The 24,626-nt window shown below is 39.8% G+C and overlaps 1 protein-coding gene across 3 annotated transcripts in view; it reads left to right on the top strand.

Annotated features, from left to right (window-relative positions):
- The window catches only part of bcam (basal cell adhesion molecule (Lutheran blood group)), a 53,809-nt gene extending 43,643 nt beyond the window's left edge, over positions 1–10,166 (top strand). Inside the window, exons 11-17 of one of the 3 annotated variants that reach the window (XM_022198032.2) lie at positions 357–481; positions 1,197–1,338; positions 2,557–2,577; positions 3,149–3,181; positions 5,552–5,693; positions 6,188–6,287; positions 8,108–10,166. In XM_022198032.2, coding sequence (XP_022053724.1) covers positions 357–481; positions 1,197–1,338; positions 2,557–2,577; positions 3,149–3,181; positions 5,552–5,693; positions 6,188–6,287; positions 8,108–8,110 — 566 coding nt within the window. In that variant the 3' untranslated portion in view covers positions 8,111–10,166. The remainder of the gene's footprint in view (positions 1–356; positions 482–1,196; positions 1,339–2,556; positions 2,578–3,148; positions 3,182–5,551; positions 5,694–6,187; positions 6,288–8,107) is intronic. The other 2 variants (XM_022198033.2, XM_022198034.2) reach the window with 2 other exon arrangements.
- The last annotated feature ends 14,460 nt before the right edge of the window (positions 10,167–24,626 follow it).

The raw sequence follows: 24,626 nt of genomic DNA, 5'->3' as shown, positions 1-24,626 counted from the left end.
AGTTTATTTATTGCTATATTTACAAAGCTTCATGCTTTGTCAGTAACTTGTAGGCATGTTTGGCGTGTTTCTTGGAAACAAATGGGAGTTTACACTGTATTGTAAGCAGGTAAATCACACATCCTGCATATACACACACACACACACACACACACACACACACACACTAATTACGCTCAGTGTTAGAGTGCAGGGCATTGTTTTAGCCAGGAAAAGGAAGTTATATATTCAAAGGAAACTGCTTCGAGTGGATAGTTCCCGCTGCAGCGATTAATTACATTCCGCGATGAAATTGTGTGTGTAGGTGTGTTTGAGATCTTGCTGCATTGTTTGATTTATTTACCCTCCTCGTCCAGGAAAACCGATGATCGAGACTCCCACTGTCGGAGAGGTGGGGAAGGAAGGAGACATGGTTACTCTGAAGTGCTCGGCCTTTGGCTTCCCCATCCCTCAGTTCGAATGGAAGCCCTCAGGAAAGGAGGTACACTTTTGAAAACATAGCCAAGACGAGCAAAGACAATAATGCCTTAGAGTTTGACCTCTTTTTGTCTTTGCAATTTACAGGGATCACTTAGTGAATCATTGATACTTTCCTGGAAGTAATGCTACAACTATAAAAAACAGAGACGTAGATGTATTTCAAACAAAGTATTGTAGTCGTTTGTAGCGTTGTCATTTGAGTGAACATGGGAAGTTTGAAGCATGATTTCTCACATCTTAAGAACTTCTTATCGGACTGGTATGTGAAACTTCAAAAGCTCTAGAAAAAAGAAACCAAGAAAATCCCAAATGAAGCAGCTTTAAAGAAACTTAGAGAGGGAGTACAGCTTCATTATTAAAATATTAAAAGAGCCGATAAATGACGTAAAACTTTTATGATCTTGTTAAAAAAGTGGATAGTGTCAGAAGCAAATAGTGTTGCATTAATATCAAAGATGAGAGATATCTAAATTTGCAGAACTGACCATTTTTAAGGGCAGACTTTTTTAAATGAGGAGAAATATGGAATAAAGCAGCAGTAGTTTGTCTAAAAAGCACAACAACTGTGCTTGTTTAAAAAGTTAATAAAAAATGTGAATAATAAGCCCCAAATTTATAATGTCGACAACAGATGATAAGAGAATATGTAAAAATCCATGTCTTCACTTTGCCCTTCTTCCTCCATCTGTCTTTCCTCCATTCTTTACTTCAAACAGTCAGTATCAGTGGAAGGTAACAAGGCGGTAAGCACCGTGACCCTACAAGCTACTCCTGAGGTCATGAAGGATGGTGTGACCTGCCAGGCCTCTAACAGTGATGGAACAGATAGCAAGACCTTCCTGGTAACTCGCAAACGAGGTCAGTGTAAAGAGGTGGCAGCAGTGATGAAGCTACTGTATCTTCCTCCTTCCTTCACCTCTCTGTTTTCATAATTTGCCTAAAAATCCTTAATCGGTTTGCCATGTTCTATGGGAAACAGAGCAAACGGGTATTTGCTCAGTCTTCTTAGAAATTTGACCTTTCATAACACAATCCCTGAATTAGTTCAGACTTAGCATATTTATAAGTAATTTAAAACAGTGTGCGCCAAACTAATAAGTTGTTGTGTAGAGATTAGATGTTTTGAATATGTGTGCCCAGCATCATGGACGTTACACAGAGAAGTGGATTTTCATGGATGGCAGCGCCCCAGTCATTACTATGAAACCTGCTCTCTGAATTTGTACACATTTACAAATCTTTCTTGCAGTTTTACATTTTCAGGCCCCAAGATCAAGCACAGTAGGCTTACACGCACCTCCCAGACTTACCCTGGCAGGCGGACGCACATTAAATGAAATTAAATTATGATAGACTTCCCAGAAATTAATATAAATGTTGCTTTTCCACCCAGCTTCATTCCTGTAGGCTTTACGTAGCCAACTCAGTTAGTTAATTGAAAGAATATGCTCATATTTGAATGAAGAAATAGTAACTATGAAATGTGACTTCACCTGACACTTGGAATAATGTTGTCTGGTTTTGCTTTTATGATTACTCCTTACAAACATAACACAGTGTCCTATCATTTACACCAACATAATGCCAGTATGTTTAGACTAAATGACAAGCTATCGATTATAGACATCTATTACAATCACATTTTTCCACTCATTCTAAACTGCATGAATATTAAACTCTGAACTAAATATTTTGCAGGTATTCTGATATAATTTAATAAACTTCTACCTCCATTTCCAAAACATTGGCAGCTGTTCTTGTTTGCATGGCTCATGCTCTAGGCTGGACAGTGGCAAATTTACTAGCACCCACTTTTGACCAGTCACTAACATTGTTAATAAATGAGATGATTCAATAATTCACACAGATCTCTGACCTTTTCCGGTATTGAAAAGAAATCTTCTCTTTGACATGACTTTGCTTGCACATATTGAGACATTTATATCTAAGCAGATGTACTCACGCATGCCCACACATAGCAGGCATGGATAACAACTGATGCTACCCAACTCGGGTTTGCTCTTTTGCATCACCATAACCTCGACTCTTTCTTCTTTTTCTTCTCCTCTCTTGCAGCAATTGACAACTCAGCCGAAGGTAGAGCCTTCTCCCTCCTCCTCCTCCTCTTCTCCCTTCTTCTCTCAGGACTCTTTGTTGTACAGACCCTGTAATTTAGAAACCTCCCCTTTCATCCACCTCTTTTTGCCCCAGTCCTAGCATCGTACATAAATCACACACGCACACATACACACACACACGCGCGCAGACACAGACTTACATACACACCTTCCTCTGCTGTACTGTATTCTTGTATATTTGCCCTCTTGCTACCGAACACTGTGGATATTGTATATTGTTATTCTTCTTCTCTTGTCACCTTTGTATGATGTCTGTCCTATATTTTGTGGATGCTACTACAAGTTTTGTGGCCCCTTGGGGACAATAAAGGATTCTATTCTATTCTATTCCTTCCATTCCTCTCTTTGTTTCTTTACTGTGTCTTTTTGGTCACCTCTTCTTTCTGACTGCCTTCTTCTTTCTCGCTGTTTCCACTCGCCGGGTGCTGTATGTAGATTGTGTACCTTTTTGTCCGTATGCTCTTAGAGGTGTGTGTTGTGGTTGTTGCTTTGCTATGCCATGGGACTGAGAAACTCTCTTTTTCTCAAAGTGCTGCTCTCTGGAAACCCTGTGCTAAAGTCAGGTCTGTATCGCTAACCCTGTTGACATGTGTATGGTGTTCGTCTAGAACTGTAAGTTACTGTGCGTGTATTGATGTCTGTTTACACACCAGGGTAATGTATTTGTGTCTACAAAAGCTAGAGCTTTTGTGTATCTGTGCTTGTATTGCTGTAGTTAAGAGGACAAGCTTTTAATAATAAAAGGAAGGAATGCTATTTTAAGACAAGGTTGCTGTCACACTGTCACACAGCTCAAAATTTAATCATTATTTTTGCTTTTGGATGAATCAGCTGATTATTTTCTCATTTTATCCAAAAAAAGACAATGTCAGAAAACCTTCTTAAGTCTCTTTAAGTATGCATTAACATATCCTAAAGAACAATTAGTAATATGTTATTTGATCTCATAAGCAATCCAAACCCCTCATATTATGAGTGGAAAAAAAATAAGAATCTTGGTGATGGAAAAGCTTAACCCTCGTCTTGTCCTTACCAAAAATGTTGTTGCCTTGTCTGAAAATAGTCCAAAAATTCAGAAAAAAATCCCCAAATTTATAAAAATTTGCAAAATCTTCAGGAAGAAAATTCCTGAAAAGTTTCCCTCAAAAGTTTTATTTTTTTTTAAATAAAAAAAAAACAAATTTGACAGCGAAATTCACTGGATTTTGGTTGGGTTTTTTTCTGAGTGTTCTTAAACATTTTTTAATTTGTTTTTTTCCACCAAAAAATGTTCAAAAATTTCCCCAAAAAATTGAAAATGTGGAAATTTTCACTGTGAAAATATATGTATTTTTCCACATTTTTAAAACTTTAAAACGGGTCAATTTGACCTGCAGGACGACAGGAGGGTTAATGAAGTGAATTTGTGGTAAATGCCCTGAAATCTAAAACAACTGTCCAACTGCCAAAATAGTCACTGAATATTTCTTGAATTACCTTAAACATGATCAATAAACTTATCATTTCACTTCAACAGTACTGTCATCATACGGAATGTCATTGTACTTTTGCAATGACAATAAAGCTTCTTATCTTCTAATCTACTACACATATGACAAAGTACATTATCATCAATATATAATTTTATTTGTTTGATTCATAACGTCAAGACAGGGATGTGGTTAAACACTGACTGTGTCCAGTAGGTCACCTGTCCTAATGATTCCTTCAAAGTAAAATATTATTTTGGTGGTTGGTGCAGAGAAGAGTTTATACACTCCACAGTGGCCAGCCCGAATTCTGTCTGTAATGAAACATTTAGGTGGAAATGTTTCTGGTTTCGTTTGTTATAGATTAGTAGCAACAAAGCTTTCCTCCACCCGTCCTTTAACATAACACCTCAGAGCATAATGGCAGACTCATAGCATAGTCAGTTGTGTTTGAAGTTTAACTCAGCTGAACTTACCCCATGATGAGGTCGATTCAACCACCAAGAGAAGCAGAAGCACTAATAGACAGTTTCTTGGAGTCTTGTAATTAACTGTGAAGTTGCCAGGAAACCAAACGAGAAGCCAGGAAGTCCGTGCTCCCAGGTAAGGAGCAGACTTTCACATAGCCTGCTCTAAAACCTATTTAAAAATGAGATAATATGTTACAAAGAGCTTTAGACATGCTGGTCAACAATTTTTTCTTCCCCTTTGGACAAGATAGATATTTTTCAAAATGTTGACATGTTCCTTTACAGGACACCAGCCATCCAATCAGAAATAAGTATTCATGCATGTAGTATAAATTGGCATCAATAATAGCCTTCATAAATCTTTTCACAGGTTAAGTAAGGTTATAATCTATGAAGAGCAATGCCAATTCAAGAGAACTACCAAAGCAGCATGTCCTCTTAAGGATAGTAATACAAGTGTAGGTGGATGGGTGAGTATGTTCAGTGTGGTTTTTCTGGCTCTGGTCAGCTGTCTAGTATTATCTGTGAGCATACAGACCCCGTTACTGGGTCCCATTACATTTCGGTCATTGCATTCAAAAGTTAGACTAACCCCACATCACAATCCCCGCCCCTTATCCTCTCCACCCACCCATCCATCCATTCGTCCACTGTCTTCACCTGGACCCCATCCATCCCACCTTCTCCCTTCCCTTCCTCTCCCTCCAATCAAATCACAAATCGAATCATTTTTCTTCCCTGTCCGCCCTACTTTTCAAACAAATCAAACACTCCCCATGGTGGCCCTCTCCCTGCCACTGCCCCCTTGCAAATCAAAAACTCCCCATTTCATCTTTCTACCTCCTCCACTGTGATCAACCCCCCCACGCCTTCCTCCCACCTCTCTCCTTCCTTCAAATTTCCCCCCACTATCCTACCCACCTTCCACCCTCGTCCTCCTTCCACCTTACCTTCCATTCCTCCCTCCATGTGTCCTTCCATTGCGGCACTTTAGCTGACAAGCAGCAGGGAGGCTCCAGCGGGGTGGTGATAGCCGTGGTGGTGTGTGTTCTGCTGCTCCTGCTGCTGGTGGCCCTTATCTACTTCCTAAGCAAGAAGAGCAAGCTACCCTGCGGCAAGAAGGACAAGAAGGAAGTGTGAGTAAACAGGAGACAGATGGCAGAAATGTTGCCTTTAATTATCTTGTGCAGCTCAATAAACATTGCTGACACTGTGTTGCTGTTTGTCATCAGGGTCCATGTGAAAAAGATGGAAAACAAACTCCTTTCAGACTCATACTGTTGTGTCCGCTTTATCCTGTTATGATATTTAAGGTTCTTGACAGTAATTGTGTTCTTCTGTCTAATTAGAGGGTAAAGCAGTTTTATTGTATCTGATACACTTAATTACAAAACATGAGTAAATCTTTAAAGGTTTTCAGAATAAAGTCCAAGGATGTACTCCATTAATGACAGAGAAGTTATGAGAACTGCAAACAAAATATATAATATCGACCTTGGTCAGTTTTCAGCAGTTAACATGTTTCAGTCAATGTGTTTTGCCAGGAATATGCTCATTCCTGACACACACTTCACATCGCTGACATTTTCTTTGGCTTCTGCTCTGTTTTTTGGCCTATTTCTTTGTCCAGGGCCATTGGGGAGGTGAACAACGATATTGTGGTGGAGATGAAGACGGACAAAGCCAATGAGCAGGCCGGTCTGCTTAACAAAAAAGCCCCCACGGAACAGGTTAGGTCAATGGGAACGAGGGCATTACGAGTTGTGGATTTGAATTTTCATTACAGTGGCTTGACAGTACGCTGCAGTTGACCATTGTAGGACAAACTAACATAACTAATGTAGTCATTTTGCATTCCAGCATTTCACAGATAAGTAGTGTGCAGGGACAAGTCAAGGATAGTTCTGTGCAATGGATGATAACAAAGGCTTTATGAAATAAATGTTCCATTTAGTGAATATTTATGGTCAGGTCTGTGAAATTTAGGCTCCTGTTACAGGGGACATCAAATAAAACTGGTGAATGCCTTTAGTCATGTTTTGATTTCCTCCAGCAGGGAATGTACTTAACTTGGCTAATTAATGCAGGTAAAGTCCATTCAGATTATTTGGAGGTGTGAAAGAATTTAATGGTCACTGAACCGGAGTAAACTGTCATTAGTGGATTTGTAACAGCACCGCAAGGCTGAAAATGATCCGACAGACATTTACTTGTCTATGGAAATCCTTCATAGCAGTTTGATGTGAAGATGAGCAATACAGCCACCAGAAATATCTTCAGATACCTCAGACATGCTGATTGAGTGTCGAAAGTCAGTTTTATTTCAAAGAAAGCAGGTTTGAGAAAGCAGGTCCCTGCGGCTTAAATGACAGAGTGGCAGCTGTAGGGAGTCATCGGAAAATGTCATCAGAAATGTAAAACATTTCATCACAAAATTTATGGTAGTGGCAGTCGTCACTTTAAGCAAGCCTTGTTTTATGTGATTTTTGAAACCATGACAGCAAACTGGATGACATTTCAGAACTGCAGGAAGATTGCAGACACATTTGCTCAGCTTTTGAAGTTCAAGATGTAAAAGTCTGTCTCTCCATATCCTATCAAGCGATGTTTTTTCCTCAGATTTCATTAAAAATGTCACCCTGTAAGCTGTCTTCTGGAAGGCTGCAGCCAGTCCACAGACATGATTAATTTTACTCTTGTAGCTCTATAAGGTACAGTCAATTCAAGCCATTTTCAGTTCAAAAAATCGCTAATATTTTATTTGTAAATAAAAATATGATGAGAAATACAGGGAATATTGGACGCACATCGTGAGGTGCATTTCCTCGAAAACGACCTATTCATGGATTATATACCGACTTCAAGACATGTTTTGGACAAAATATTTTACTGGCTTATTTCGTCTGGATGTCCAAGGTTGGATTATGGCCGTTTTTTGTGGAATATTTTCATCTGTGTGTAATAATGAACCCGGAAATGTGAGTCGCGCTGTGTACGTTGAAGCCGTGTATAGAGAACGGATGGATGGATATTCGTTGTTTGTCGGACAAATGTGTTTATATTACCCGCTGTGGTAATCACATCTGAAAGTGGTTTATACCGGCGGATTCATGAGAATCTAAGCTTTCCACCGGTGTATAATGTTTCTATCATCGAGTTTGCAGCGTCGGTCAATTAAGCGAAATACTTTAGCGCATCTCAAAACGGCCCGTATTCGTGCCGCTGAACCTTAATGGGTTAATCAATCTTCACTTTTACATTTGAAAGGTTTATTTAGGTTTCTTTCAGTATTTCTGCTTATGTTTTAACTGTTTTATTGTGTTATATTTTTTGTGTGTATTTTAATGCTTTGTGAAGCACTAGGTAACCCAGTTAGTGCCATAGAAATAAAGTGTGCATGTGTGTCTTCTTTAATAAAAAGTAATCATTTTACCCACTTTTTCTAACTTGTTGAAAAGAAAAAACAAGAAAAGGGTTTGTTCTTTATTACCAGAAATCAATCATGTCAAATTGATATTTATATATGATTGTGTGTTTTTCTCTCTGACAGTGATGAAACCTGAGGATGGAAGAAAAGTCACCGTGGAGACGAAGGGAGGAGGACAACAGTTATGAAGACAACAGGCCTAATTTTTTTTACTACATTAGACTGAAGGGGGCAACATGAGGTGGAGCAGGGAGATGGGTGTATTTTGGGCACATTGGGGTGTACACCGTGTTCAGCATTGGTTTGTAACATGGATTAGACCAGGTGGATGGAATTTCTTTCCTTTTTTGTAAAGATAGTTTTTTTTTCAGGACTCCATCCACCTCGTGCTACCACAGGTTTGAAACAAGACATGGGCTAAATCATAATGTGACACTGGGGAACGTTATTGCGGCTTCTTTTTCCAATCACGTCTTTGGTCGACTCCTCTGCAGAATAGAGCCGTACAGTGAGGCATGACTGACACTAATTTAAACACAGTGACAGAAGGTTTCTTTTCTACCCCAAAGAAAATGCCACCAAACCACTGTGTGTATTTTTTTTTTTTAAATGTATGTCTGCATTCACTGAACGCCTTTTCTGTTTTGGAGTCTGCACTTAAATTGTTTGCTCTCTGCTGGTATTACTGGGGAAAATATAAAGCTGTTATTCTGTTTGATTTCCCTCAATAACAAGTAATGACTTTGGCTCACAATATTTAATTCCCAGGCTCACTGTTTGGCACACATGCCAGTAATGTTTTTGCTCAAAGAAGATGTGTGTTTGCTTTAGTGCTGTTTGTGTAATTGTTTTTTTTTGCCACCTGTGAATGTTTATGTATTTTTTTTCTCCCAATTTCCCAAATTAGCTTTTATTAGAAACAGCTCAGGCATTTAATATTGTCAATCCTTTCTCTACAATTGCTTGCCTTTTTAAATCCAGCTAAAAAGCCACCAAACACGCAGGCTATTCAGCTGTACAAATTTGTTTTCGCCATTTCCAGCACACTTGTATATTATGTGAGCACACTGATTGTTCACTTGTTTGCTTTCTTGTTTTCTTCTTAAGTTCAAATACTGGTTGTCCTGTTTATCAAGCAGGAGTACTGTGCATGATGTGGAGTTCAAGGTGTCTGCGGTTACAAGGCTGCTGGTCGTAATTGCTACTATTTCTTACAGAGTCTTTTACAGCCTTTCATTTCTCTGGTCTGAGATGGAATCGAAGGTAGACAGCTTAAAAGTGAGAAACCTTTCTTGCAAGCGCACCACTCAGTGACTCTGCTCAGAAAATTGGTGGAATTCGGGCGAAATGTTGAACAACCTCAAACTACAGTCTGCTGCGTCGATGTTTTGTCGTGACAACAAAATGGGACTTTCAGGGGTTACAGAGCAGCAATCGCAGATTCACCTGTTAGGAGAAAACACTGGCACACGTTTGCTCCAGTTTGAAACAAGCAGGGAAGGGAAGGTATGGGAGGGATCAGGGCTTTTGATGGAGTTCATGAGTTACCTTTTATTTTCACCAAATGGAAGAATTATTATGTATTTAGGTACGAATTACTGTCATTGTTGTTTTTATTCCCTACATTGCTGACAGGCCAAAAAAGGTATGATAGCGGGTTAACACGCCCTTTTAGTTTGTTGTACACTGGAACTAATGGCTTTGACTTTTTTATTTTTTTAAAAAAAGTCACCTCAAACCACTATCTACGTCTACAAGGGTGATTTCATTTTTCATTGTCTGCTGATCTTGCCATAAACATACTGACTGTTAGCAAGCCTGTGACAGCAGGTGAGGATAGATAAGTGAACTTGGAGAATTGTTTTTTGACTTGTTTTATATATAAAAAAATATGTGGTATAAAAGTCGTTTTTAGAAAGGGGATTCTTAATTTTCAAACTACTGATTTATTTTTTTCCCGTGCTTTTCCACTCGCTAAGAGAAGAGAGTTGTTTTTTTTTATTCTTTTTTTTAATGAGATATTCTCAGTGCTTTAATTCTCTCTCTCTCTCTCTGTATGGTATACTGTATATTTTGTGGTACACTGTTTGTGACTTCTGTGGTGTGTTGATGTATCTTTTTATTTTGTTCCGGCTGTGTAGAATTTATAATGAAATAACTCAAGAAAACCAATCACACTCCAGCACTGTCTGTGTTTTTATTCATATCTTTGCAATTAGCAATTTTCATGAGCTGCTTTTTAGATTATAGTTCACTGGCATTTTTTGAATCATTATCAGAAATGGAACAAAATTTGCTTAGAAATTCACAGTGGATGTTATTTATTATACACAAAGTCATATGGAAGCATTGTCTGGCCACATGATAAGGCAGCGGAAATGTTTACACACTTTTGAGTATTGTCGCCAAAATCTTCACACACCAGACACCCAATTGATCTTGATGCATTTTATCTGTGTATTTCTTTTATTTTTATTTTTTTGGATTTCCCGGAAGATGACATCTAAACTGATTCACATCTTGCAACAAATTTTAATCTCTTTGATATAGCCGGCATTATGTAAATCTTTCCAAGCATTGATTGATCTTATGATTTGTTGTGACAGAGCAGACAGCAGACAAATTGAGGAAGCCCACGGTTTGCATCAATAACTGCTTTGTGAATGAGCTCGCTCCTGATTTCATGATGCAGCGTTCTGTCTACTCGCTTTTATGTTTGGAAATTAGTTTAAATGAATCCATCAATCATCAGCCAATTGCTGTCCAACTCTGGGCCTGGATCAGTCACAGTTAGTCGGATGATTCTTATCAATGCTGGCTATAATCGTAATCAAATTCTTTTATCAAAAACTGCCATTAATCAGGAGCGAAGATGAGAAGATCTTCTAGGCTGGTTCATTCTCATTCAAAATGTCCTTTCCCTCAAACAACAAGATTACATAATGCTCTGCTCCAACCTTGTACCTACACAGCTTCTTGGTTTCGGGCCTATCAGCGCCATTGTCCTGACACACACCCACTGCACTGGTGGCTTTCCATTAGGAAATTAAAAGTCTCCCATCAATGTGACCTGGCAAAATTGATCTGTGCTTTGAATACAAAGCAGCAAAAATGAAAGCAAGCAGTAATAGAGTGTGTTTGGACAGGACTAATGAATGGAGAATGCAAGGAACAGTGTCATCGTGTCAGCATTTTTCAAGGCTTTATACTGTAGTACCTGCCGTAAAGCTTAAAAATACTTACAGGTTCCAGATGCTTTTCCACTATGATGGAAATCTCGGGCTCCAAAGAATGAAGTTTGCACTAATATTACGAAGAATTTATAATGTCATTTGAAGAGAGTTATGTTTCTTTTGAAAGTCTTGCTTCAAGGACAAACTTTCTGTGCTGTTGGCAATTGTGACGAATGAATGCATGAAATACAAAAATTAGCAGAGTAAAACCAGGATTTTAGCGTGTGATATGGATCGAGAGCATGTCAAGTTGCTGTGTGGTTTTTCATCTCGCTGTTTGTGTGAGAAAGAAATCTTCTCAGGCTTTGTTTCACGAAGAATGAGAGGATCAGTGCTTTTCAGTCTTGTTAACAATGAGGAGGATTACTGTCATTCTTCCCAATGTCCTTCCCCTCTTCCCTCCTCCTTCCTTCTACCCGCTGGGACTCTTCCTGCTCCCTTCACTGGGTTTAGTTACAGTAGCTTTAAACTGATTTAGCCATTTAGTGTCAGCCTATTGAGGGATGACAGCCACTGTCTGTCCCTTCTGTGTGTTCAGCCTGGATCTGATGGTTACTCACTGGCACTTGGCTCGGCCTTAGCTCTGTATACACACATACAGAGAAATAGACGCTACTTTTTATGCTGCGCTGATGAGATGGATTCAGGTTGAACAGGGTTGTGGTGACGACCTCGCTGACAACAAGTGCTCCATCATTCTGCATCGGCTAGAGCGTGCGTGACCCCAAGAGCAATGAGGCAAGAAGAAGATCGGATATAGAGATTAATAGGTGCATCAAAACAAAAAAGAGAATGAAGACGATAACTGATGGAGAGACTTTTGAAAGAACAGAAGAAAAGGCAGGATAGGGAGAGAAGTAGAGGGACTGAAGGCTGATATAGGAGCGCAGCACTCATGAGTTGCTGTTGGGATCAGAGGAAATGAAGCGAGTGATTGGTGAGAAACGACCACAGAGAATGCCTCATTAAGATGTCATAAATCTACATTGGCTCTGATCTTTAAACAAATATAAGCTCCATGGAAAAAAGATTAGGGGGGGACAGAGGGAAGGATGGAAGGAAAGAGTGGAGGTGTATGGCAGAGAGGTGAACAGAGAAAAAGTATGAAAGAGCAAGTGATAAATGTGTTTTATCTCCCTCAGTCCTAAAGTTTAATATCCTGTGTAGCCTGAATGTGGTATCTGTTGGGTGTGATTATGAGGCACAGAACAGAGAGATGGAAGCGTTGTATTCGGTGTGTGTGTGTGTGTGTGTGCACCTGTCTGCATGTATTTGTTTTATTTCTGATATCTATCTCACAGCAAGGGAGATTTGTTTCATTGATTCTATCAGTGAGTGTGCTATTAAGCCGAATCGTGGCCGATGTCCCGTCGCTCGAGCACCAACAAGTGTGTGAGTCGGTGTCACTCAGGAGAGCCAGACCACCTGTGGGATGTTTGGTTATTAAGGCGCAGCTGGGTGGGTTTTAATTTTAATTGGTTTGGCCATTTTGTGTTGCGCCTGAGAGAATGATAGATAAGTGCAGCAAAGGGAGAGGACTGTCTGACAGGGAAGCAAAAACAATAAATACACTGAACTGATGTGTTTAAAATGAAATTAACTGAACACTGAGCGCTGTGTTTATGTGCTTCACTCCCTTGGAGTTCATCTAAGTTAAAGGAATGGTGGTGTGTGAACCACTTTCCATTGGTCAGAGGTCGCTTAAATTTTCCATGAGGGGCTGAGGCCAACTTCAAGATTTGGTTAAACTATTTAAAACACAAGGTCAGGGCTATTTTTAACCAGGCCCATTTGAACATGCTGTCCAAAAAGCACACTCAAAAACTAATCCAATCACCAAAGCACCTCCCGCTACAAATAAGGAAGAAGAGCACACGGTAAACATCACACAAGTCCCACATGTGAAATAACCAGCCATAGCGTGTTGTCCTTTGAACTAGAGCAGACGGCTTGTGTAGATGACAACATTTCTAGAGATGGGATCATTTGATTTGCTTATAACATGAAGTAAAATATTCATTTTTAGGAGCATGTTTGTCATTGGGCTGCACAGTGACGTAGTGGTTAGCATGTTCGCCTTGCAGCGAGAAAATCCCTGGTTTGGGTCCCGACTTTCCTGGTATCTTTCAGCATGGAGTTTGCATGTTCTCCCTGTGCATGCGTGGGTTTTCTCCGGGCACTCCAGCTTCCTCCCACAGTCCAAAAATATGCTGAGGTTAATTGATCACTCTAAATTGCCCGTGAGTGTGATTGTTTGTCTGTATATGTAGCCCTGTGACACACTGGCGACCTGTCCAGGGTGTCCCCTGCCTTCGCCCGAGTCAGATGTGATAGGGTCCAGCACCCCCGCGACCCTAATGAGGAGAAAGCGGTGTATAGAGGATGGATGTTTGTCATTCCACAAGTAGATTCTTTAGAGATGTTTCAAACCCACTTTTTGAAGTAAAATCAGGATTGACTGCTAACTCACATGTAGTGTAGTTTCATGACTTTCAACCACTTTAAGCTTAAAAATATGATGTCAACCTACATTTTAGGCAGCCTGTAAACTTACTTGTCATATTCCATTCAAGGCTCATCGATTAGATTCACTATGGAGATTCGTGTAGGGACAGGTGTACTACTTAAAGAACCAAAAAATGATGAGAAGAAGAGTATAAGTCAGATCAACTTTACTGTAAAATCTTGTGAAAAAACTGAAGCAAGGACTCATTCACTAGCATACTGATAGAATACAATGTGTAGTAAAATCCTCACAGTGCATTTGTGTTTGCACATAGAAACACACCGCGCTGGATTTAAAGTACTGCCAGAAGCAAAAAAACATCCCCTGGGGCCCACTGAGGAGAAAGAAAGAAAGAACAGGGGGGAAGGAGGGAGAGAGAGAGGGGGGGGTGGGGGGGATGAGAGAAGAAAGTTGCTGTTAAAAGATGAGGAAAGAGGGAGAAAGGCCCGGAGGAACTGACGAGCAGCTGTTGAGAGTTGCGTCCTCTGAGAACTTCTGTCCATGCTACAGGTCCCTCCCACTGGCTAACATTACAGCGCAGCAGCTGTCTGGAGGATAAAAACCCCGCACACACTTCTGTTTTCGGTGATCATTACACTTGGAAATACATTACCACACAAAGAAAGCAAAGTTACACACAAATATTGCGTCTGCCTTGAATGTATATCCTTGTGTGTGCTCAGGAAAGGCTCGCGAAATGGCATACGTACCTAGAAGCATGTTCGGCTGTGTAACATAATGAAAGGGGAGCACATTCCTTGCACTTGACCTTGTTGCCCAACACTCACACTCTAAAAAATACATGTTAAAACTCACACACCTGCCTGAGGCCAAACACACACGTAGGGCCAGGAAAAACAGTGGTTGCATTTACATCATCCAGCAGAACGCCTGCTTATATCGCTCCCTCAATCTCCTGTTTCTCTTTTTTCTAATTCCATCACACATGCATATGCTCACGCACACTGGCTATGAAAAGGATTTATTCCCTTGTGTGTTGTAACACTAATAGCAGTGACAGTGAGAGCAATAGAGCTTCCCATGAGTATACCTGATAATTATTAACATATGCTCCACTGACTTACTAATGGAACTTTGTCATTGTATCTCACCCTGTCCTCCTTTTCGTTTGCTCTCGTATTCACTCTCGTTCCTCCTGCTGTTAGAATAATCACTATTTTGTCTCTACTTTAGTTTAACAAGTGCTACGGCATGTGGAGATAGCTGGATAGGACTTGTCTTTTTCCTTATTTACCTCACGTTTCCCATTTTCAATCTCCCCTTTTCACCTCGACTTCTTTTTTATCCCGCTCATTCATTGCCGTGACCCTTCCCACGTCCTTTGCCTTGATGCAAAAATACTTCTCACTTTCCAGTGATGGAAGAGCAAAGATTATCGCAGAGTCAGAGGGGTCTTATCAAGCGTCTTTGTGCAGCGATAGAAAACACAGCAATATTTAGTCACTGACAGCTGCTATGCCCGTGTGCTACGTGGATCAAGGTATACCTTCTCCTGCATTCACCTGCAATAATTGTGTGAATAAGTTAGGAGGCCTGGTTTTTCTCTCAGCTGCGTCCTTATCAGCTTATCAGGCATGTCCACTTTATTTGATGCTAGATCAGAGGACGTAGCTCTGCGTAACCTCACAAACACAGGACGACAAAAGGAATGTGTATGTAAGGAGAGTAAGTGTTTTCGTGAGAGACGTTTAGCAGATTCTCAACTGCTATAAGTGTGAGAGTCTGTTAATGTAAATTATTGACTTCCAAAACCCTTATATTCCACTCCCTCTTCCTTACAGTGTCTGGTATGTCTCATATCGCATCACGAGGTTCATATGCACACTATATACACACGTGGACAAAATTGTTGGTACCCCTCAGTTAAAGAAGAAAAAACCCACAATTCTCACTGAAATCACTTGAAACTCACAAAAGTAACAATAAATAAAAAAAATTTGAAAATTAAATCATCAAAATCAGCCATCACTTTTGAATTGTTGGTTAGCATAATTATTTTAAAAAACAAACTAATGAAATAGGGCTGGACAAAAATGATGGTACCCATAACTTAATATTTTGTTGCACAACCTTTTGAGGCAATCACTGCAATTACACGATTTCTGTATTTGTCAATGAGCGTTCTGCAGCTGTCAACAGGTATTTTGGCCCACTCCTCATGAGCAAACAGCTCCAGTTGTCTCAGGTTTGATGGGTGTCTTCTCCAAATGGCATGTTTCAGCTCCTTCCACATATGTTCAATGGGATTCAGATCTGGGCTCATAGAAGGCCACTTTAGAATAGTCCAACGCTTTTCTCTCAGCCATTCTTGGGTGTTTTTGGCTGTGTGTTTTGGATCGTTGTCCTGTTGGAAGACCCATGACCTGCGACTGAGACCAAGCTTTCTGACACTAGGCAGCACATTTCTCTCCAGAATGCCTTGATAGTCTTCAGATTTCATCGTACCTTGCACACTTTCAAGACACCCTGTGCCAGATGCAGCAAAGCAGCCCCAAAACATTACTGAGCCTCCTCCATGTTTCACCGTAGGGACAGTGTTCTTTTCTTTGTATGCTTGGTTTTTGAGTCTATGAACATAGAGTTGATGTGCCTTACCGAAAAGCTCCAGTTTGGTCTCATCTGTCCAAAGGACATTCTCCCAGAAGCTTTGTGGCTTGTCAACATGCATTTTTGCAAATTCCAGTCTGGCTTTTTTATGAGGAGTGGTGTCCTCCTTGGTCATCTCCCATGAAGTCCACTTTGGCTCAAACAACGACGAATGGTGCGATCTGACACTGATGTACCTTGGCCTTGGAGTTCACCTTTAATTTCTTTGGAGGTTGCTCTGGGCTCTTTGGATACAATTCGAACCATCCGTCTCTTCAATTTGTCATCAATTTTCCTCTTGCGGCCACGTCCAGGGAGGTTGGCTACTGTCCCGTGGGTCTTGAACTTCTGAATAATATGAGCCACTGTTGTCACAGGAACTTCAAGCTGTTTAGAGATGGTCTTATAGCCTTTACCTTTAAGATGTTTGTCTATAATTTTTTTCGGATGTCCTGGGACAATTCTCTCCTTCGCTTTCTGTTGTCCATGTTCAGTGTGGTACACACCTTTTCACCAAACAGCAGGGTGACTACTTGTCTCCCTTTAAATAGGCAGACTGACTGATTATGAGTTTGGAAACACCTGTGATGTCAATTAAATGACACACCTGAGTTAATCATGTCACTCTGGTCAAATAGTTTTCAATCTTTTATAGAGGTACCATCATTTTTGTCCAGGCCTGTTTCATTAGTTTGTTTTTTTAAATAATTATGTTAATCAACAATTCAAAAGTAATGGCTGTTTTTGATTATTTAATTTTCATTAAATTTTATTTATTGTTACTTTTGTGAGTTTCAAGTGATTTCAGTGAGAATTGTGGGTTTTTCCTTCTTTAACTGAGGGGTACCAACAATTTTGTCCACATGTGTAAATGTACAGGATGTGTTTCCTTCCTTCACTCTCTGGTCACAGTATTGACCTCTGTACTGTATGAAGCTGCTTCAACCGGAACAGTCTGAAAAGATGTATGAGGCTGAGCTTCATTTTTGACCCACATGCCGGGTGGGGTTGGAGGGGCTCACATTCCTGACTAATTGCTCAACATCTAAATGTGCTCTACATCCCAGCCTCATCTGTGTGTGTGTGTGTGTGTGTGTGTGTGTGTGTGTGTGTGTGTGTGTGTGTGTGTGTGTGTGTGTGTGTGTGTGTGTTCGTGTATATGCTTCATGTGGAAGAATAATTTGCAGAACTGCCACCAAGACAATGCCTTTGGCCACTCGACCTTTGCCATACAGGGTGAGAGCAACAGTTAGGTATTACATTTCAAAGGTTGGTTGTTATGCACAGAAAGAAGACAGTCGATGTCACATGAAGGGACATTGTTCAGCCATAATTCTAATTCAAAGTGCTCTCTTCAAATGTATCTTTCAAAATACTCATTTGTAACACTGGCCCTAAAAATCTGTATTAGTTTTGCTGCTTTTTCTCTATTGGAAAAATATGCAGTGCGAAATTGATTCAATCTATGACTACACCAAGAAAAAAATACATTTACATTTGCTGTTTTAGCCTTCAGGCAAGTTCTTCCCTTTACTGCACAGGAAATGATGCATTTTACTTTTGTAGCCACAGCAGTTTATTTCAAATAAATTGACAGTTTTCAGTAGTACCATAAAAGCACAGGGGGAAAAGCCAGTCCAGTTTAACACATGCTCCGTTGCATGTGCAAAACACTGATAATGTGCAAATTAAAGACTGTCAATGTCATTCTGTCTAAAGGTTCATACATAACAGGAAATGTGTTAGATAACACTCTCTCTTGAGGTGCAGCTGAACTCTTTTTCTTAGTCAAAATTTCTTTATAACAAACAGTTTTTTGCCGTCTTTTCAAAAAAATCTGCTAAACCTACATTGTCCTGTTCAGGATCATCAATGTTTGTTTATCATTAATCAGTCACAAGGCTAGATTTTTCATTACAACAAAGCTTTGAATCAGCTTAAACATGTGGAACCTGCTGTTTTATATTCTGTGCGTGATGTTTTGCAGCAGCTTATCTGGTATGTTTGTGGGGCTTTTTGTAAATTATTTAAACCACGTCCCTCTCTTCCATTTAGACAAGCTGTGTCTGGTCATTGAATTTCAACACAGTTCTCAGTGACAAAACCAAATTTTCCTATATGTTTTACTTTTGTGAAGGCAGAATATTGTACGGTACAGTTAAGACATTTTGTTTTAGAAAAAAACACATATGTTTTATTATTTATGTTTCTCAGGCATGAAGATACTAGGCAACAGACAGACTGAGGTAAAATAAACTGTGATCGGCAAACCATTCGCCCAGCATTTCTTTTATTAACTCTGAGAAAAGTAAAACAATTTGTGGCATTTCCAGGCTTCTGTGGGTGACATTTTTTTCTGCAGGCAGGGACTTTCCAAGTTTGCAGTGATATATGAGTCGCCTTCTCCCTCTTGTGTGAAGGCCTATCAATGAGTCCCAGCTTTGCTCAGGGGACTTTGACAGGCCTAACTGGTGGTAGAGACGGTACAGCTTCCTCTGCTTGGGGTTGTGAGTGTGACAAAGTTTGTGTGCCTTTGTGTGTAAAAGCTAACATATGCATTATAAACTGACTGATCACAGTGGTGAGCAGCTGTTAGCAGCATTACACAGTGTGGATCTATGTGTTTTGTATCACTGGATGTTATTTTTCTGTTTCCCTAAAGTATAGTGTGCCCCCAGGCGAAGCTTTCTTGCTGCATTCCTGACATACAGGCACATTTTCAAAGACACTTCAAGACATGCTTACACTCAGGAAACAACATGCTCTGGTATGGAGCAGTAGCTGCTGTAGTTGTAGTTGTTAACAGACTTTTCAGAAATAGAAAGATTGATTGGAAAAACAAAAGCCTGAAAAGGAGGAATGAATTGGCATGTATCCATGGCAACAGCGCCCAATATGGTGTTTTTAGAGAAGTGTGCAATGATTGCAAGGAAAGCCAAATGGAGTCCCTGTGGGGTTTACCTCTTTGTAGCTGTGGCCTTTATCTGAGAGAACCATTACTGACAATGTATGTGATCTACTTCAGCATCGCACCATCAGTACTAATGTATTATTAGACTGCAGTGCGATCTCTTCCTTCCATATCTGATATACCCAAACATTTCAACATCATTTGATGCAGTTCCATTACTGCATGTGATGATTGTAGCCTCAAACACACTAATATTGTTTGTTGCTTCCCTCTGTCCTCTCTCTGTCTATAGAAAAGGTGTTTTTGTGACACAAAATTATTTTCAGGCTGTATTTGCCCTTGAATTTTTACTTCAGTGTAGGAATTATTCTGAAATCTCTTCAGAAATTGCACAATAGTGCGACATGATCAAATTCTGAAATGTTTTGAGAAATTTAGAGGCACTGTGTACCTTTTTATTTATACTTGCTGCCTGACAGTAGCAAAGAAGCTCCAGTATTGGAAATCATCTTAAGTCTGTTCAGTGCAGCACTGGCTAAATAATTTGTCTGGTATGTTACATTTAGGAAGAACTAAGTTTTCCTTGCATATTTAATTTGATTATTTTTGGAAGAATTGGTCTGTTGCTTTTCTGAAAGAAATCCATACCTGCATTGATGAGAAGTTTTATTCTCTAGATGCATTTTGGAGACAGTTAAATTTCATTTCTTGGACTGTCTGTGTTATGGTCTTTTATGCTTTTCATACTCATAGTAATTAGGACAGAATTTGCTATGCTTTTGGAATCGGTTGCATTGATTTTACTTTATAGAAAACAGTTTGCAGTTAAACAGTTTTGTGAACTCACAGATCTTTAATAACAAACCTTGGGTTTTTAAGAAAAAACACATTCACATAAATTAAAAATGATGCTGTGCTTAAAAGATTAGCCATATCACATGCAATGCCCCCGTTATTGTATCCTAGTTTATATATATATTTACTCATGGTAATGTAGTGCAGTTTGCATTTTCCAGCTGCTTGTGTCCAGCAAAGTGCTCATGCTCATTTATATTCACAGCAGTTTCCAATATGAATACATAATACCACCCCCACCGCTATATCTTTCTGTCTGTCAAACCCACACACACACACCATTTCATTGGTTTTGTGTGTCAGTGTTGTGCTTTGCAGAAGCCATGAGTGAGCTCACTGCTCCACTGTAATGCTAACAATAACAGAGGAAGTGGGAGAAGGCCAAGTGAGGGAACTTTGTTTGTGTGTCTGTGCATGTGTGGGTTGGAGCCGACAGACAAAACATGCATCATCCCATCACCTTCCATGTTATCACTGTCCACATACACTCTCATAAACACATGCATTAACAAATCAATTTTTTTCTTATTCCCATGCTCATCCCCTTTTCAAAGCACATCTCACACTTTTCCACACACCAGAACTCATACATGCATGTATACAAACACACACACACATATGCATGCACACACACATATAGACACTCCTGCCTCTCATTGTGCTTTTGTAGCTATTAGGATGGTATCATTAAAGCTCTTCAGACTAATTATACCCCCTGATGAGCTGCAAGTCTCAATGGGAGGCAGGGGGAGATCCAGACTGACTGAATTGGCCTGTGCTGTTTGCAATAAGCCATTAGCCTAGTGTTCAGGAAGCACACACAGGCACAGGGTGGTGCTGATGTAAGTCAGGTTACCGTATTCATTTCCATCTTTGTGAAGAATACCTGTCAGTTTTTAGGAAGAAAAAATATATGATGGTGGAATGCGAATGTGAAAATGTGTGTGCGGTGGGCATTTTTTTTGTCAGTTTGCGAATGCGTGTTCGAGTGTGGCGTGTTCACCACTTTTCCTCTCTCATGAGCCAGGTGCCATGGGGGAATGCTGGGAATGTTAGCCGGCGATGAGTGATGGTGACAGTTTGCCAGGGAAACAGAGCGATGGAGGGAGATGGGGAAAAGGGAGGGAGAAGGCTTGCGTTTACACTACAGATATTGTACCCACCACTGATAAGCTCTGTCACACCCCAGGAAAAAAAATTTCCTCTATGGAGCATCATTAATTTTAATTCCCTCATTAATCAGTTTGTACCATGGTGTTTGGGCAATTGAGGGTGATATTTGTTTTCAATGTGGGCCAGACGTGCATACCTTAGTTATGAAAGCCAAAAGAGATGGAAGGGAGGACCTTTATAAACTAGGAAATAATTTATAGTATGTTAGTTCCAGGGAGTGCAGTGGGAGGGAAAGGAGTGATGGCTAACCATTAATAAACGTAAGCATATAGCTGACTGGGCTAAGGGAGACAAATCCACAGTCATCCATATATGTTAAATTTGGAATGATAGCTTAGGAAAGTGCATCTGACCTCTGTGTTTCTAGACAACACATGGCCTTGCTGATAAAGTTATTTATACCAGGAGTACAAGGGAATTTTTTCTTAGTATTTTTCAAGCCTCGAAGATTGAGACATACTTTGGAGATACTATAAAAAGACATAGTGAGAGAGGGTTGTGAAGATGACAAGTGACAACTTAGGTTTTAGGCACAGGAATAGCAATGTTGGTCAGTGTCTACTACTGATGCTACTAAACAGGTAGATTGGATGAATGGCTTCTATTTTTGTAGTCATTTACGGTGCCTTGAGGCTGTATCCTGATGTCTTTGGTGATCCCTTGTTTTTTCATCCAGCATCACCATATGGCCAACAAGTTTGGTACTGAACAGTCTCAGTTGAATGTCATGACATTTGGTACAGATGTACAAGATCCCTCTTGAATTAGTTTTTGTGATGGAGGAGGCAAGCACAGTAAACATTTAAAAAATACCATGATGTCTAGATAGATCCTCACAGAGTAACTATTGTGGCTGTAGACTCTTAGTCCTGTTAAGTACTGGATAAAAATGTGGATATCAAGACCTTAAAGGCCACTGGTGCTTATCTACCAACATATTTCAGGCACATCATACCTACTCTACTAGAGCTTTACATCAGAGTGATTTAAAGGAAGTACTTTCCCAGAGGTTACTCGAGCCCTTAAATAGTAAATCCTGGGCTCTCTCAGGCATGCTTTGTTTTTGGCTGGCTGCTCTTGTAATTCTTCATGATTTGTATATTTTTAACATGGTTAGGCATTTCCCATTTTACTTGTGGACCTACTACATTTAAAGTCCCACTCTGTTTGGGATTCAAGCCTAAAAACACATCTAAGTATGAAAGTGAAGTTTTGCCTTGAAAATAATCCCTTCCTGGCATAAAATGGAGTAGATGTAACTCTACACTGTTGTTCATTTGCTAGAATGAGACAAGATAGGATAAGATAATTCACACTGGCTGCAGTTTGAGCACACTAACTGACCTATGATTTTGCTAAAACACTCTAAAACTATGCTATGCTACGCATGAGCTAATTTTACTATTGGAATAATCCGGTCATGTTTAATCCAGAACCCATTTCTACAGAACAATAATGATTTGGAAACCCTCACCCCCAAAGGTTGACAGGATAGATTCCTTAAGCTTGCCACTTACAAAACCCCAGCAGTCTGAATTTTTTAGACAAGAAATTGGTAGCCTGCAGTCGCACAGTGGAAATGCTCCTCCATGATGTTGACTGATTAAACTGTTCATGACATGTCTAGGGTTAAGCCAGCAATTACTTCGGAGATGCTTTAGATCTCCCAATCAGACTGGTAAACTGACCACGCCCTTCAGAGGGAGATAAACTACAAGCTTACAGACTGCAGATAATTTAGGAGAAAGAGAAAAAGTAAATACTTAAGGGACAATCCTATAAGATTTCAGGCTTATGGTACGTTATCTTGCCTTATATTATAAAAGGTAGTAACTACTGACACAGTGACTTCAATGAATTGGTTTCAGTGAAATCCCCCGGCATTGTGAAAAATGGCCACCCAAATTGCAAGAATAAACAAACACAAACAGTAGATTCAAAAACCCATAACAATTAATATCACGCTGCTTTCTAAAGTGACATCCCGGCTACCAAAGTCAGCCCCTCAGTTTGCCGTCTGTTTCCTGCTGAGGTGGGAAAAGAGGAGGAACAGGGGTGAGGAATGGGAGAGAAATGTTGAGAACAGATGGCAGAGTGGCCCCTATGTTCAATTGCCTGGGTGATTATGGACACAGCTGTCAGTCACTTTACATGTAAGTGTGTGCGCGGGTGTGTGTGTGTGTGTGTGTGTGTGTTTGATTTTCTTTGTATGTACTTGTGTCTGTGTTTGCGTGTAAGTGCTTGTGTGTGTGCTTCTAACTCTCCCATGTGCTCTCTAGATCCTTTGTATTCAGTGTGTCTCTGTAATGTCAGATTTCACCCATGTGTTTATTGCCGTAGCATATTTTCGTGAACATCTGAGCTTAGATCTCAGAGCAGAGTTCAGACAAAATCTCGGAAAGAATGTAAGATTTAGGTCACCTGTCCACACTGTGATCTCTCTCTCTCTTTGTCTTTCTCTCTCACTCACTTTCTGTAAATGTCTCTCTCACAGTTTGTATTGTTGGGCTTTACCCCCATCTAGTGGTGCTAGCTGTTGTTATTGCATCTTCTGTGGTTGCATTTGCAGGACAAGATGTTAAATTCCAGGATGCGCCTCATTTCTCAGCTCTCTCTGTTTTATATAACAACAAACCATATTAAAAAAAATAAGAGTTCCATTACAAAAGTGCACATTATTTGCCAAATGACAAGTACCCATGTGAAATATTAAAGTCAGCTTGCTGTTACTGACATTATCTTAGTTAACCAAGTAGCATAATATGACAAAAAAAAAAACTTTCCAAATTAGTAAGCATGCATTAACTGATCTTTTTGGCTGTTGGGGACACATTCAGCAAATGGAGCTACTTAATAAATCATATATAATTGTGTTTCTGTTCACCTGACAGATGTACGCAACAGTATCTCTTCTATATTATATATTATAAGTTCGTCATGAAAATGTGCCTGCCTGTTGTTTGGTACTGGGTAAGTGATGTATAGTTGGTTTACCAGATCTTTTTCCTGAACAGCTGCTTGTTGCAATTAAAAACAACACTAATCAGAAAAGAGAGATAAAGTTAAGAGTCTAGGTACTCTGTTTAGTTCAGAGGTATTTCAGTGCAGGGTGCTAATTCTCTGTGTGACTTTGAGTCATTTGATCCTTTGCCAATATATTGATGACATTGATTATTTTTTAGACCATCAGCCTGCCTCACATTTTAATTTGAAAAAATATCACTCATGTTGTAACCAAGATTTACAAGTTGTGTTGTTGAACTCGTTGTAACAAAGCAAATATTTGCTGTCGTGTATTTCCCTTTCATTGTCACATTGACAAACGCTGTGTAAAGTTATGTTCTTGAAGTGAGCTAA

The sequence above is a fragment of the Acanthochromis polyacanthus genome, chromosome 12, assembly GCF_021347895.1.
Source record: "Acanthochromis polyacanthus isolate Apoly-LR-REF ecotype Palm Island chromosome 12, KAUST_Apoly_ChrSc, whole genome shotgun sequence".
Classification (NCBI taxonomy): domain Eukaryota; kingdom Metazoa; phylum Chordata; class Actinopteri; family Pomacentridae; genus Acanthochromis; species Acanthochromis polyacanthus.
Note: the sequence above shows the minus strand (reverse complement) of the source record. Positions and strands in the feature narration are given on the sequence as shown.